Source organism: Strix uralensis, chromosome 1, assembly GCF_047716275.1.
Source record: "Strix uralensis isolate ZFMK-TIS-50842 chromosome 1, bStrUra1, whole genome shotgun sequence".
Lineage (NCBI taxonomy): Eukaryota > Metazoa > Chordata > Aves > Strigiformes > Strigidae > Strix > Strix uralensis.
In genome coordinates, this window is record NC_133972.1 from 82,863,587 (window position 1) to 82,877,527 (window position 13,941).

The 13,941-nt window shown below is 42.4% G+C and overlaps 1 protein-coding gene across 2 annotated transcripts; it reads right to left on the minus strand.

Annotated features, from left to right (window-relative positions):
* Positions 1 to 8,171: 8,171 nt before the first annotated feature.
* LOC141945339 (ovalbumin-related protein Y-like) lies at positions 8,172 to 12,700 on the minus strand. Of its 2 annotated transcripts, none has more exons than XM_074873396.1 (7): positions 12,524 to 12,700; positions 11,814 to 11,872; positions 11,090 to 11,225; positions 10,207 to 10,324; positions 9,829 to 9,971; positions 9,342 to 9,497; positions 8,172 to 8,573 (listed from the first exon to the last, which is right to left on the minus strand). In XM_074873396.1, exons 1-7 carry the CDS (start codon positions 12,689 to 12,691, stop codon positions 8,172 to 8,174), a joined length of 1,182 nt encoding a protein of 393 aa, XP_074729497.1. In that variant the 5' UTR covers positions 12,692 to 12,700. The 2 variants fall into 2 exon arrangements, with proteins under 2 accessions (XP_074729497.1, XP_074729488.1); XM_074873387.1 differs by having other exon boundaries at positions 11,090 to 11,218; positions 11,822 to 11,872; positions 12,524 to 12,691.
* Between the last annotated feature and the right edge of the window lie 1,241 nt (positions 12,701 to 13,941).

Consider the following 13,941-nt stretch of genomic DNA (forward strand, 5'->3'; position numbering starts at 1 on the left):
CCAGGGGTATGTGCAGCACAGCACAGGATGGGAAGCCAACCCATACACTTGGCACAGCTCAGGCCTGTGCCTTCTCATGTCAACTGTTACGTGAATCACTAACTCCTTGATGTACAATTGTATTCAAGTTCAAATCACTACAGAAGGCTTCAAAGCAAAGCCTTCTGGGACCATTTTGAGACACATGAAGGAATAAAACATAATGAGAAAACCCAACACAGATTTACCAAGGGCAAATGTCTCCAGAACAACCTCATTGTCTTCTGGGATGGGATGGCTTGTTCTATAAACAAGGGGACAGCAGAGGATATTGTACACCCTGACTTTAGTAAGGCCTTCAGAATGATCTCCAAGAATATCCTTGTAGTCAGATTGGAGAGCTATAGACTGAGTGAGCAGACAGTATTGTAGGTGGAAAATTAGCCAGACTGGCAGAAGCAGCAGGCACAGGACTCCTCCATGAGAACAGTGAGCCGGGCTGAGGGTAGCCGCCCCAGGGTGGGCAGTGCGCTCACCAGCCAGTACCACACCACAAGATCTGACCATAGCGGGACAGAACCAAATGCCAGTAACAGTGTCCATCAACAGCCATGGACACAGCAAGAGAAGGACCAGGGCCAGGGTCCATCTACAGAGCCCAGGGTCAGGGAACAGTGAGAGCTGACTGCTACCTGTGGGATGAAAGACTCACTGACCAAGGCCCAACCCCATGGTACCAGAGCAAGAGAAGCAGAACAGAGACTGAAATGGTGACAGATCCAACCAAGTCTTCAGATCATAAGGCAATATAGAGACAGGGCAGGTCCAAAACCAAGCCAGGAAGTCCATCCATAAGTGAGGGTTGGGATCAGGTCCAGTGACCACCAGGCAGATCATAGTGACTGTAAGGAACTGAAAGAAGTAATGCCTCAAACATTCATTGACACAGAAAACCTCAAGGGCAAGCTGTGGCCTTTGGATTAGTCTAAGGAATGTCACCCAAGGAAGCGGGAGTGTATTGAAGGATGCACACACCACCACCCCCCCCTTAGATAAGACACCATGCATGCATTGCTAATGAACTGATAAGAGGTAAGAGGCAAGAGGCAAGCTTTCTGCCCCAGAAGCTGTATGCAGCAAAACCTGTGGGTCCAGAGAAAAAAAACTAAAGGTGGGCAAATATGCTAATCAGCGGATACGATGAACTTAAAAAGGCAACAGAAAACTTTGCTCCGTGTGCACCCACCACCCAGGATTACTGGACCTGAGACAACGCTGGATCCAGGGGTGATGATTCATATTTCTTTGACTCTCTTTCTCTCCTTTGTTTTTCTTTCCTATCCTTTCTTTTCCTTCTTTTAGATTTATAAGAGACATTGCTTATTATCCTTTTCCAAGTTTAAATTGTTCTCTACTGCAAGTAAAACATTTTAACCAGTCATTTAGTATCGTTTCACCTTAATTAACCTGAGGGGATCACAGAACTGTTGCGATTCACTGGGCTTCCAGCCCGGGTCATGACAGTGACAGAGCAGGGCCAAGGTCAAGCCAGGAAATCAGTCCACAAGTTGGCCCAAGAAGGCCCATGGTCGGGCAGGGCAGGGCTGTGGGGAGCTGGAGATCGGCCCTGATGCGGTGTTGCTGGGGCAGAGGCTGATGGCCCCTGGGGGTAACATGGGGTCCTGGGCTGTGGGCAGGTGGGAGAGGTCGCATGGGAGGTCAGGGACAGCAAGGGCTGTTAGCACCCTCAGGGTTCAGACACAGCAGCCTCCCCTCTGAGGAAGGTGCATCCTTGCTCCTTACAGAGACCTGGGCTCAGGAGCAACTTGCGTTAGAATGACTCAGTGGCAGCGGGGTGTTAGTGTGCTGTTTCAGGGGACATAGAACCAGGGCAGGGACAGTGGATTGGAAAGGGACATGGCATGAGAGATTGGGGGCTGAGTGAGAGGGCAGGCCATCACAACAGTCCCCGGAGGCTGGTTGGGCACAAGCCGGGGGGGAGGGAGGGTCTGGCTGGGCTCAAGGGGGTTCAGTCAGGAGCCTGGGTCTGAGTAATGGGCAAGTGCTCTGGGGAGATCAGGAAGTTTTGTAAGGACAAGGCCCTGTGTGACCAGAGACTAGGCTCCTCAGTGCTCAGCAGAGGTCTTCAGGAGGCCTGAGCTCACTGTCAGGGAGCAGCAAGGGCCAGCTTCTCCCCAAAGAAAGGCAAACCAGGAGGCAAGGGGGATCCCACAGCCAGCAGGGCAGGAGCCTCCCCAGCCAGGTCTCAGTCCCATGGGACCTGAGCAGAGAAGGCCCAGAGATCACGGACAGCTCCAACCAAGAGTCCAGATCATAAAACAATGTCATGGCTATGAGGCAGGTCCAAAGACAAACCACAAAGTCAATTCTAGTCAGAGCTAGGCTCAGGTCCAGTGATCACAAGTAGGACCAAGGTCACACTAGGAGTCCTTGGCCAGGCATGGGCACAGCTGTGTTTGAGCTGGAGACTGACGCACCTGATGTGGCACAGAGAGGGACTGAAGGTCCAGGGCATATCTTAGAGCTCCTGGTCCCATAGGTGTGGGTAGAGGCTCCATGTGTGGCTGGCTAGTCAGGACCATTAAAGATTTAGTGCACTCAGAGCCCTGTCAGCCACTTATAAGCAAAAGAGATGGGCCTAGAGACAATGTTTCAAGGCTTGTGTCTGAGGTCCATCAGGAGGCATGCCTGGAGACAGGCACCTACAGTGTACTTCAGGCAGGGACTGAAATGCCAAGGCTCAGCTGAAATGGGCTTCTGTTGTGGGCAACAGTCTTGACTTGGGGGGTTTCACATAATTTCTTGCTGATTAAGATAAAATTTTTGTGGTTGATTCAGGTATTGTCAAAAACCAGTGTAACAAACTATGAAACTTAAACCTTTCATCCCACTTCCCCACACTCAACTTCAGTCCAAAAAGTGTTCTTCTCCACTTCCTAGTTTCTTGTTACACTCAGTGCTTCCAAGTCCCTTTAGTGAAGCAGCAGGCAATGCAAGAGGTTGGGGTTGGTGTATAACTGTTTCTATCTGCCTGTTGTTGCTGCTCACTTTTTTCCTGTGCTCTAGTCTGCGCCATGGGCTGAAGTTGTCCTTGCTCCAGTGTTGGTCACCTGCGGGCTGCACTCCCTCTGGTGTGTCGCTGTCCTGGCATGGGTTCCCTGTAGTTGCAGTCCCTCAGAAGTCCTTCCTCTGGCATGGAGCACCTCCTCCCAAGAGTGTGCCTTCAGCTGTGGTCTCAATAACACTTCCTTCCATATGTCTCCTCTGTTTTGTTTCTCCAAACATATCTCACATTTCTGCCACCCTTTCTTAATTACGTTTGAGCAGAAATGCCATGTGCTCCTCTGACTGTCTGAGGATTTGGCATACAAAGAGTTCATTCATTACAGGGCCAGCTGCAACTGTCTGTGACTGACTGAGGACAGTTCATGTCCTCCTCTCACAAAGACCACCCCTAGTACCAAAATGGTGCTATTGTCCAATACAGGCTACTGGGTCCATGCACAGAGGGTGTGGGGGAAAGCTCCTGCTGAGGCTGGTCATGCTGTCAGGGTCTTAACATTGGCTGTTTTCAGTCCTCAGACTTCACTAGCTAATAGGATTTTCTATATATTTATTACCTCTCATTAGATTTCTCTTCCATGGTTTTGTCCAGATCCCCTTTAAAACTATGTAAAATTTTATCATCTCCAGCATCCTTTGACCATGAGGTCCATCATTCAGCTACCTGTTGTCAGCTACCTCTGTGGGGTTTTTTAACTGGTTTCTACTAACTTGCTTTAATACTCTTAAGTTCCTGTGTCAGAAGAGATACTGAACAGTCAATCTCTGTCATTGTCTCCATATCACCCAGGACTTCAGAAACCCCTGCTCTTGAGAACATCATCCCTTTTCTAGAGGTTTGGCTGCCTGGGCTCAAGCACATCTGAAGAAACTGCCCAGCCTTGAATCAGAGGGCTGTTTGTGATAGAGCTGTGAGATGTCTCCATGGGGGTTGACATCCCCCTCACTTGAGAGAAAAATTTAACCTGAGTCTCTTGATTGTGGTCCTTGCTACCTTGCATGCCTGTATCTGGCTATGAACCTCACCAAGATGGATCCTGTAATGCACCACTGCAAGTGTTTGTTTTGGACATTAGTAAGAAAATGATTAAAATGCAATTTATTGGAGATAACATGAGAGGGGAAAAAGGAGATATCATAGATAATTTCATGTCCCTTCAGATGATGGGAACTCCAAGATGTGCAGCATTGGATGGATCTTTATGTTTATCACACTGCATATCCCATTGCATGCAGAGGTTCACTGGTGGTGTGACCTTTACAACTTTTATAGGTATGTTCTTAGAAGTAAAACTGTTTACCATTTTTACTGTCAAATAAAAGTATATTTATATAGAAACATGCTGCTTCACTTCAAGATAAAGACAAAGATGTACCAGCAGCATCATCACCAGGTGCCAGTTCGGGACAATCTACAAGTTCCCCCATTATGATTAGCAGGCAAAGTTTATCCCTCAACCACATGATATATTCAGCACAGTATAGGCCTGGAGGCCAAGTGATATGTGCAGCATAACATAGCACAGCACAGCACACACCTGTGCCTGTTCAGGTCAATTTTTATGTGGGTCACTAACTCCTTGATATACAACAGTCTTCAGGTTAGGACCATTGCAGACCCTGACATGTGGACATAACCTCCAGGCTTGATATTTGACCTACCTCATCGCTACAGACTTGTTTGAGCATCACTGGACTGTAGCAGTAGTATTAGGAACTATAGCATTGAACACCTTATCAGGGAGGCCTCTGCCCTGCTGGCCTTGCTGTTACCTGCTGCCCTGGGTCCCCTTCCCTTGCTGAGCAACCTCACCCTTGCCTCCTTGACAATCCCCTCTCTGTTGTCTCTTTTCCAGATTGAAGAATCTGAGCTCACTAGCCACAGGAAACAGAAAACTAAACCACTGCTCCGTGTCAAGGCCTTCCCAACAGATATGAAGTTTTGGTTTTATTCAGCATGCTGTGCTTTCTCAAATATCATTTGGGAGTCCAGGACAGCTTTTCTCCTGGAGTCCAGGAGGTTGTCTGAGCGCTCATCCTCTGATGATTATGATTAGAGCATATTGCCTGCAAAGTCTTATGCCTTCAGCCTTGGATTTGGTTTGCTTAGGAGAAGGTGGGCTTTTCTTGCAAGTGAAATGTACAGAGGAGTGTGGAATGGTCTCAGACAATTATATTCCCCAAAGGGCAGAGAATATATGTAAGCTCCAACCCTTCGCCAAATGACATGAGAAGGAAAGGCACACTTAGACAGCAGAGCACTTCTAATGCTGTCCTATGCAGCATTAAAAAGAATGTGATTGCATGTGGCTGTTTCTATTCCACAGACCCTAGCAGTACTGTGTATCTCAAACAACACAGCACATAGTGAAAATGGAGTGTAGCGGATGGACAGATAGCAATTTATTGACATACCAACTTCAGTCATGTTGCCAGGGAACAAAAAGGATTATCGGACAATACCCAGACTTCACAGGAACTGGAATTTGTGTTTTTAAACTCTTGCTGGACTTTAGAGATCAGAAGGAGCAGTCAGTGTTTGCTCCCTTCATGGCTGTTAACACCCTCCATGCTGCTCTTCACAGAATTCCTTCCCACGGGGGCTGCAGCAGCCACATTCAGCATGGCAACACCTTCACAGCAGGTCCTGCTGGCCCAGACCAGCCATGCACAGACACAGTTCTGAGCCCAGACGTTGATATGGAGGTATAGATTTTATTCAACTTTGCTGAATCTGAGCTTTTATCTCTCATTTTAGCCTCTATGGAGGATGTTTTCTCCTTCATAAACAACAGAGATCTATCTCTTCTACAGTATTTGCCTCTGATATTTTTTCAATCAGGACACAGACATCTTAAAATACCTCTGGACTTTCACCAAATAATATTTCTGTCTTTTTCTTAAAAAATTACAGGCTTCCAAACACAGTGCCATGGTCTACATTTTCAGTATATCGATCCAAATCATCTGCTAGCACAAAAATTAAATTAAGAACAAAATTGGAACCTACATTAAGCTCCCAAACCTAGTTTTCAACATATATCTGTCTTTCAGGAGACCGATAGACATCACTTCATATCCCTAGTGACACCTAATGGCCAAATTAAAACGAGTCAAATAGTTCTGTTTCATAGTGAGGACATGAGGTGGGCTCTGTGCCTTGAAAACCTCTATTGTGTGTAGTTTTAGGAAAACGCCATTTCAGTCTTCATTTTCTCCATTTCTTTGCTTTAAAATAACCATCAAGCAAAAGAACAATTAAACAAGAGAATAGCTTTTTTTTTCTTTCATGTTAGGTAATAAATACTTCCTTAAATGTTGATATTTTATTGTCATTGTACGTAGAAAATGCAGAGTGACAGACGTGCTTATTTCAGTTTAATAACAGTTTTATAATTGTTTAAGAATCTTACACACTCTGCTTCTTAGGACAATATTTTACAAATCCTGCCTTTTTTTTTTTTTTTTTTTTTTAGTTGCAGCAAAACTCTGTTGACTGCTTTTGACTATAAGGGAAGCAGAACATAATGTACACAGTAAACCTTGAAATGTCATATCTCTTGAAATACTTTCTTACTTGAACACTTGTGTTAACCGTAGCTAATCCTTTATGACTGTCTTGGGAAGACCAGTATTTACAGTTCTCCCATAGACTTCATAGGAGCTATGAAAATGTGTTTCCCTGCTGCCAGCATCATTTCAAGTTATATTTAATGCTGACATTGTGAATGGTTGAGGCAGCTCCAAATACCATGTGTCTCCTTTTTTAAGCACTTTTAAAGTACTGATACTGTAATTTGCAGTTCTGTGTGTGCATCCCAGCAGAATGAAGATTGCTTAATTCAGCAATTAACACTAATAATCTTTTGGCAGACTTTATAATATTTTTAATTGGATAAATTGTAACCTAAAGAATCTTTCCTCTAAAGACTGTGAAATAGGAAATAACATCTCTAGAGAATTATTACATCGAGAGGCAATAAAAAAGATTTCCTCATATGATTCTTATGGGTATTAGAGAGCCGAAGCAGTCCATCTTTTAAGACAAACACTCTTCTCATGTTTTTGAAGTTATATCCCTTAGGCATCATCTTGATATATTAACTGAAGACACTTAGAGGAAATCTTTTAAAGCTATCTGGAAATATAATAGCAAATTCAAAAAATTTAGTTATTTGATATGCCATGTGGAGATAAGCTCAAGGTAAGAATAGGAGCTGTAGGGTTTACTTTGCTTAAGCTCAAAAATTAAAAAAAAAGTTTTTAAGCTCCTTAGTGACTTTATATACGGGTACATTCTGGTTTTAAAAATAGGATCTAAATCCTAATCTAAACCACTTCTGTCAATAATCACTACCCACTATATCACATGTTTCAGGTTGCATGGTGCAGTAACCCAGAATAGGTAATGGCATGTTTAGTTTGCAATGCTTTTATTAAAATAAATAGAAGGACCAACAATTAACATTCGCAAAATCAATGATACATCACTGGAATGAAGACGGGAAATTATATCAGTCAGGAAGATGTTGTATTTGGAGATGATGATTTATGAAATAATGGCAGACTTTCTGTATGCTCTCTCAGAACAAGAGACACAGCCTTATAGTACATGAAGCACAAAGAAGCCCAAATGCATTCCTGGAAGAAGAATGCTTTGCTGAAGTTTAGAATTTCATCTGTAAATTGTCCAGGCATCAATTCAGGGGTGGTTGCCCAGCAAATTCAAAAGAAAGGAACGGGATTATTCTGAAAGCTGTGTTTATTTCACAGAACTCCTATAGAGAAGACAGATACTCAATAACAGTGTCAGGATTTGTCACAAAAATCAAAACACTGGCCCTGTCTCTCAAGTTATTCAATGATGATGGGGATCCTAAGCTACCTTCTGAAATTCTCATTCAATCCTGGCAATAAATCCTGAATACAAGCTGTGTGAGCAGAAATACTTGCACCTAAATATCCAAAAAGTCACACACTTTGTCAAGAATATCTCCCTAGATATTGAAGGCTTTCCACTTGGAGAAAATAATGAAGAAATGAGATTACACTACAATACTACAGTACTCTGAGACGAAGGCAAGCATTATTTCCAGCTCTTTCTTTCTTTAGGGGGAACAATATCTACCAAAGAAGAGGATGCTGTTGGTTGGATTGTGTTTGATCAAGAAAAGGAATGGGTGGTCAGCCCTAAACTCTTCAAACTCAGAGGAATGTTGGATGTCTCCCATCACATCCACTGAGCCAGACATCTCAGTGCCCTCTTCACTGACTTCCATGTACGCCTCATGGATGGCCTCAGATATCTTCATGCTCTCTGCTGAAGAGATGCCAGACAGATTGGCCGAAGGGCTGAACAGGTCGGTCATACCCAAGGCCATTAAGACAGATGTCAGGTTATATTTTCCCTCAATCTTCATGCGTGGGAGGTACACTTTCACTCTCTTCGTTTCCATTACATTGGGACTGGTCCACTCCATGAGTTTTTCAAAGCTGATTTTGTTCTCAAGCTGCAAAGAGAGGCAGGGAATGAAATGCCTGAGACAAAGAGTGTAATGGTCTTAACAGCTGTCTTCATACCACTTTTTATTATTTTTTTCCATTTACTTTGTGTAGACAATAGAACTGATACTTAATCTTAAATGTATTTGTTTATCTTATATATTTCTTTCTGATTACGGCCTATATCTCATCTGTCTTGATGAAGTTGTCTAAAACTTTGACATCTGAAAATTTCTTCATCAGATCAAGGCTTTATTGGTGAAAATGCAGTTATTGAAATCTTCAAATCAAATTGGCCCCAAACCTGTGCTTCCTGGAATGTGTTTTAATCATCTCTTCCCTCATTTTATTTCCTTTCTAATGCTACTTTTCCCATTTTCCTTTTAGTCAGCTCCTGGAATGCTTTCCTCATCACTTCTGCTTTTTATTTCCCCTTGGATAAACTCTTCTTGTTTAGCAAACCATTGAGTACTCCCCTGGAAGATTGAAATCACTTGAAAAGAAAAAAAAATGCTGCTAGCATATCTGTTTCTGGTACCTGAGGGAGATTGGTGCACATAGAAACATCCTATTCTGCAGGACTACAGCAGCACTACCCTCCCTTACCTTTGTTCATTAGACTGAGTCCAGGGCTCTCCTAAGAAGCCAGTCCCTCCCTGCCTGAGCACCTTGTAGCCCCTGGGGCACTTTTGGGCTCCCCTGGACAGCAAAAAGTCTGACGGCAGCCAAGTCCCACTGAAGTGGTAACTCTTCTGCTTCCCCTGCCAGGGCCATACCTGCTCCAAGCCAGAGATGTCATCAGGCAGCAGCACCAACATGCTCAGCTTCCCGCTGGCGTATGGAAGCTCCAGGATCTTCATTTCCTCTGCAGCCACCGCTGCCACTTTGAAGGTACTGTTCTGACACATCATTTGCACAGGTCTGCTTTCTTGCTGCAAAAACAGAAATGTGAGATGATGTGACTGGGGAGCATTTTTTTTTAAGCAAGCAAATGTACAAGTCCTTTGAAAGGGACAGGACTCAATCTTCAAGTGTATTGCCTTTGGAGAAGAGCTGTTTCTCTTGCCTGCTGGTGTGCCCTGGAAGCCTGGTTAGACACAGCTCTTGCAAACACTCCTTGGCCTTAGGCTCAGGTGTTGACAGTGAGGGAACTGTCTAAACACCCAACCTGTGACAGCAACAAGTTGTATGCATAACACCCAGCTTGCTGGCTGTGCAAGCCAACTGCTGTCCTGGCTAGAAGCTGTGTCCGTGCCCTCCTACCTCTGTCACATTGAAGGGCACCTCCCGAGTATGTTCTTCTTTAAATGCTGTCTTCCATATCCCTTTGAAGTAAATGGCATTCACAAGGACCAGCGCAGTATCAAGATCAACAGAGCCTGGTTCAAGGAAATCTTGGATCTGTCCTTTAAGAAAGAAATCAGGGCAGAGAGTGGTAAGATACAAGTCCTCTGGTGTGCACAAATGCCTGCACTGAGGGGCATGGAGGTGGGGGGTGCTGCTTTGTGCTTTGTTTTCATAGCAGTAAGCAACCTGATCTTGCTTGACCCACTTTTTCTAGATGTTACGAGGTGAGGAAGACAAGGGTATAGATTATGGTAGGTAGGGGGAAATATCTGCTACCTATTTTTCTGTCCTTACCATTTGTCTCTTTATCCACCCAGGAATTAATGAGCTGTCTTGCTTCCTCTGTAGCTGTTTTGAAGTTAACTTCTTCCAGCTCTGCTTTGTAGAATTTTTTTGCACACTTTAAGTATTCCTGTAAGCAGAAGGATTGCAGCTGTCAGACTGATGAGAATTGGAAATGTATGAATGTGAAATGCAAGGTTGTGAAATGAAACAGAATGGTTAAAAAAATGAACCTTTACTCCCGTGTTTGAACTTGTCAGTCACAGCTGTGTTCCTGTAACTGAATCTTAAAGCTGTACAAGAAAGGTTATTTCACATATTTAGGTCTGGCACTTTTTTTTCAGATAGGACTCTAAGTTAAAATTATGAAATATTGTCTTTGTTTTACCAAAACACTTTCAGTATAACAAGCATTTTTAAGGAAAGACAATGTTTGTTTCCTTCTCTTTCTGCCCACTTTTTATTTTGAATACTGTGTTCTTACATTCTTAGGTTTCAAAAACAAAGTTTCCTTTCACTGGGAAGATTAGATATTTGGCTTTGAAAAAATCCAAATTCAACAATTTCAGCCTTCATGCTTTCAAGTCATAAAATGTATTTCATTTCCCTTAAAAGTTTAATTTTTCATTAAAAGCCGTTTTCTAGCAAACGAACAGCAATCTTGACTACTCTGTGTGATTGTTGCAACATGGACACATTTTATGCCATTATACTTTTGCCTGACCTCCACCCAAGAGCCACAGGAAGGTTCAAACTCCTTCTGAACCAGTTTCCCTCATGGCTCACAACTATCCCTTCGTCAACAGTGGGCTATTGGTGGTGGTGCTTCCCTAGGGTAGAGTCACAGGGGCCTTTATGGGGAATCTTGATCAAGTCAGGTCACAGTTCAACTCACCGGAAGAACGGGGTATGCTTCTTCAATATAGAGTCTGTCAGCAATCTTGAGTGAGTATGTAGCATTTGGCATGGTGATGTCTGAGAGAATATCCTTGAATGAATCGTGGATGTATTCAGAAGTGCCACACTGAGGTGATGACATGAAAATAAGAAGATACTTTGCATTAGCTTCCTCTTATCTAGGAAATAAGACCCTAAAGGATTGTCTCTATCAGTTAAGTCATGCTGCAGTGGAATCCTCCTCCACAGACATAGGGCTGCCACCTTTGGGACAACAGGTGTTATAGTCATGGTACATTCAGCTGACCCTGGAGAAGTGCCCTGAAATGTTCTTTTTGTAAGCATGTATTTGTGTTCCTGTCACTGAGACTTCTGAGCTCTTCTCTGCCCTGCTTTGGAGTGTCTCAGCTACAAGTCTGACTGCTGTACCCTGGCTCCAGGTGCTGAGCCCCTTTCACATGCTGTCCCCCAGCAGAACTTGCCCAGGAAGGCACCCTGGTGCCCAAAGCATCCTGCCCCATACCGTCACTTGTTCTGGTGCAAGATATGCAACCTGACTTCTTTCCCTGGTTTTTAACAAATAGGTGAGTTATGCCCTCCTTCCCTCCCTCCACAGGTCTCCTTGGTTTGAGAACATTACCTAGTTTTTGACAGAGTTTGAAACTGCCAGTTTCTAGTTTTGTTCTGAGAAGAAAATAAGACAGAAAGGGAGAGCAAGTTATTTCTCTACCTGGGAATCAGCAGTGTCTTCAACTCCTGTAACGTTATCAAAGTGAAGAACCTGCAAGAGAAAATGCCAATGGTAGAAATGACAAGCATGACCAAAAATGATGTGAATTTGAGATTTACATACGGTGCTTGAGGTAAAGCTGTTGGCTCAGAAAAAACAGTGCTAACTGAGAAAACAGCTGAACTAAAAATCTACAAGTAAGCTTGCAACTGATTTATACCCTCTGTGGCGTTCTTGGAAACTAAATACCACTCTTTGCTTAGATTATATTTTTTCTAATGAATGTCTAGAAACTGAGTTACGTGTTATGTACTGCTAATAATATTCTGTCTTCCTCTCTTCCTGTGATTAATCTTTTTTTAAAAAAATCTGATCACATTATCTGGAATATGTCAGAATTCAGAAAAAAAATCATATAACAAAATTTTCTGACTGGTAATCCATTTCGTTATTGTCCTTGAGATTTTCTTTTTTTTTTCTAAATCAAAACTAGCTGTCCCTTATAGTGAAAACAATATATGTTTTTTTAGTATTTTATCTAAATCCATCTCAATCCAGTTCTCCATTTTGTGACTTTGGCTTATTTCTTGGGCATTAAAACAGGTGAGAACCTTACCAGTGGATAATATACTTCAGTGATGTTACTTAGAAGGAACAACAAGCACAAGTAGAGGTCACTTTATATCCATGTAAGTAATTTACCTTCTCAATCTGAGATTGAGTGTTACCTCTTGCTCCCATATAGACCATGGCCAGGGCTGAAATGATGCTCAGAGGGGAATAAAAGATGTTGTCGTTGGCATGGTGGACTTTCACCTCTTTGAATACATCAAAACAAAATTCTGCATTTGCTGCAGTGATGGAGCCCATCGTGAAATCAGTGTTTTCTAAAGCAAACAGAAAGAGACTTATTATGATGAAATATATTAATTGTAACGCAAAGTCCCTTGAATCCCTGAACTTGGTTCACAGGTTTTTTTCAGCGAACAGAATCCAGTGGTGTGGATTTAAAAGGCAGACAGGCTTTTAGATTCATGAGCAATCAAAATGCTGGATAGCTACCAGTTTTGTATAGGCAGATGATTCTTTTATTTGAAACTTGAAATCTCCTTCCCTGTACATGTATACCATGTTGTTGAAAATGTTGTGAAGAATATTAGTTACCTTGAAGGAAGCTCACCAACAGTCTTTTCTCATCTTTTAAAGAAAAAAACACACATAGATTTGTTCTCAGAATCTTCATTTTTTTGAGACTCCAAACCAGGTTCTTCACTATAGTTTTTAACATCACTTTTAAGATCAGTTATCAGATCAGCCCTCTATGATCCGAACTACAGTTAATTCCAGTATACAATGTGCAAGTCTGAAGCAATAGCATAAGTTTTGCTAAATTTATGCTAACTTCAGCTTAGTGAAAATGGAAGCTAGGTTCTTACACCACGTACTTTATCAGAGGTCTCAAATATTAGGAACATTACATTCATTTTTTTAAATACAATACTGAAGGCACAGCAATGGAGACTGCAAATGATTTACCAAGTTCATTTAGTTTATGACAAACATCTCTAACTAGTATATTCCATTCATTGTTGATTCAATTATATCTCACTCTGTTTTCAAAAAGTGTTCTAAAATTTTTATTATCACCTTTTCCATAAAATCCATCTTTTAATAAGACAGTGCTTGTTTAGGCTTGTGTTTAATTTGCAGAGATCTGCACGTCTTCAATATTTAAATATTTTTTCTGCCCTTTTTCTGATATTCTTGTAAAATTTTCCCTGTAGTTTCAGTAACCTGCATTTCATCTAACACTGAAGAGAAGGATTTTTTAGTGAAGACAGCAACACAGAGTAGAAAATACGGTACTGTAAAGTCTAATGCAGCAATATAGTGTTTATACCACTTATAACTTCCCACATGTTGACGCAAGCAGAGAGAACCTTGCTAGGCTGGAGATTCCCCTAGCTCTTGGGGATATTCAAGCAGTGCAAACTTTAATTTGTTTCCCTCTGTGGCTGCTAGAGAAAAAAGTCCAGTATAGTCTGCCATATGTATCAGAGTCCCTATGAAATCAATTCACTCATGTGACAGTCATCTCTTAAGGTGGGATAATTTGAACA

Bases quoted from the DNA above. Each gene is read 5' to 3' on its own strand.
- LOC141945339 (XM_074873396.1), bottom strand. From the start codon at position 12,691: ATGGGCTCCATCACTGCAGCAAATGCAGAATTTTGTTTTGATGTATTC. The intron at 11,226-11,813 runs ATAACTTGCTCT...TTTCATGTCATC, and splicing joins GCTGATTCCCAGGTAGAGAA to ACCTCAGTGTGGCACTTCTG. The intron at 9,498-9,828 runs GTAGGAGGGCAC...CTGTTTTTGCAG, and splicing joins TGCCCTTCAATGTGACAGAG to CAAGAAAGCAGACCTGTGCA.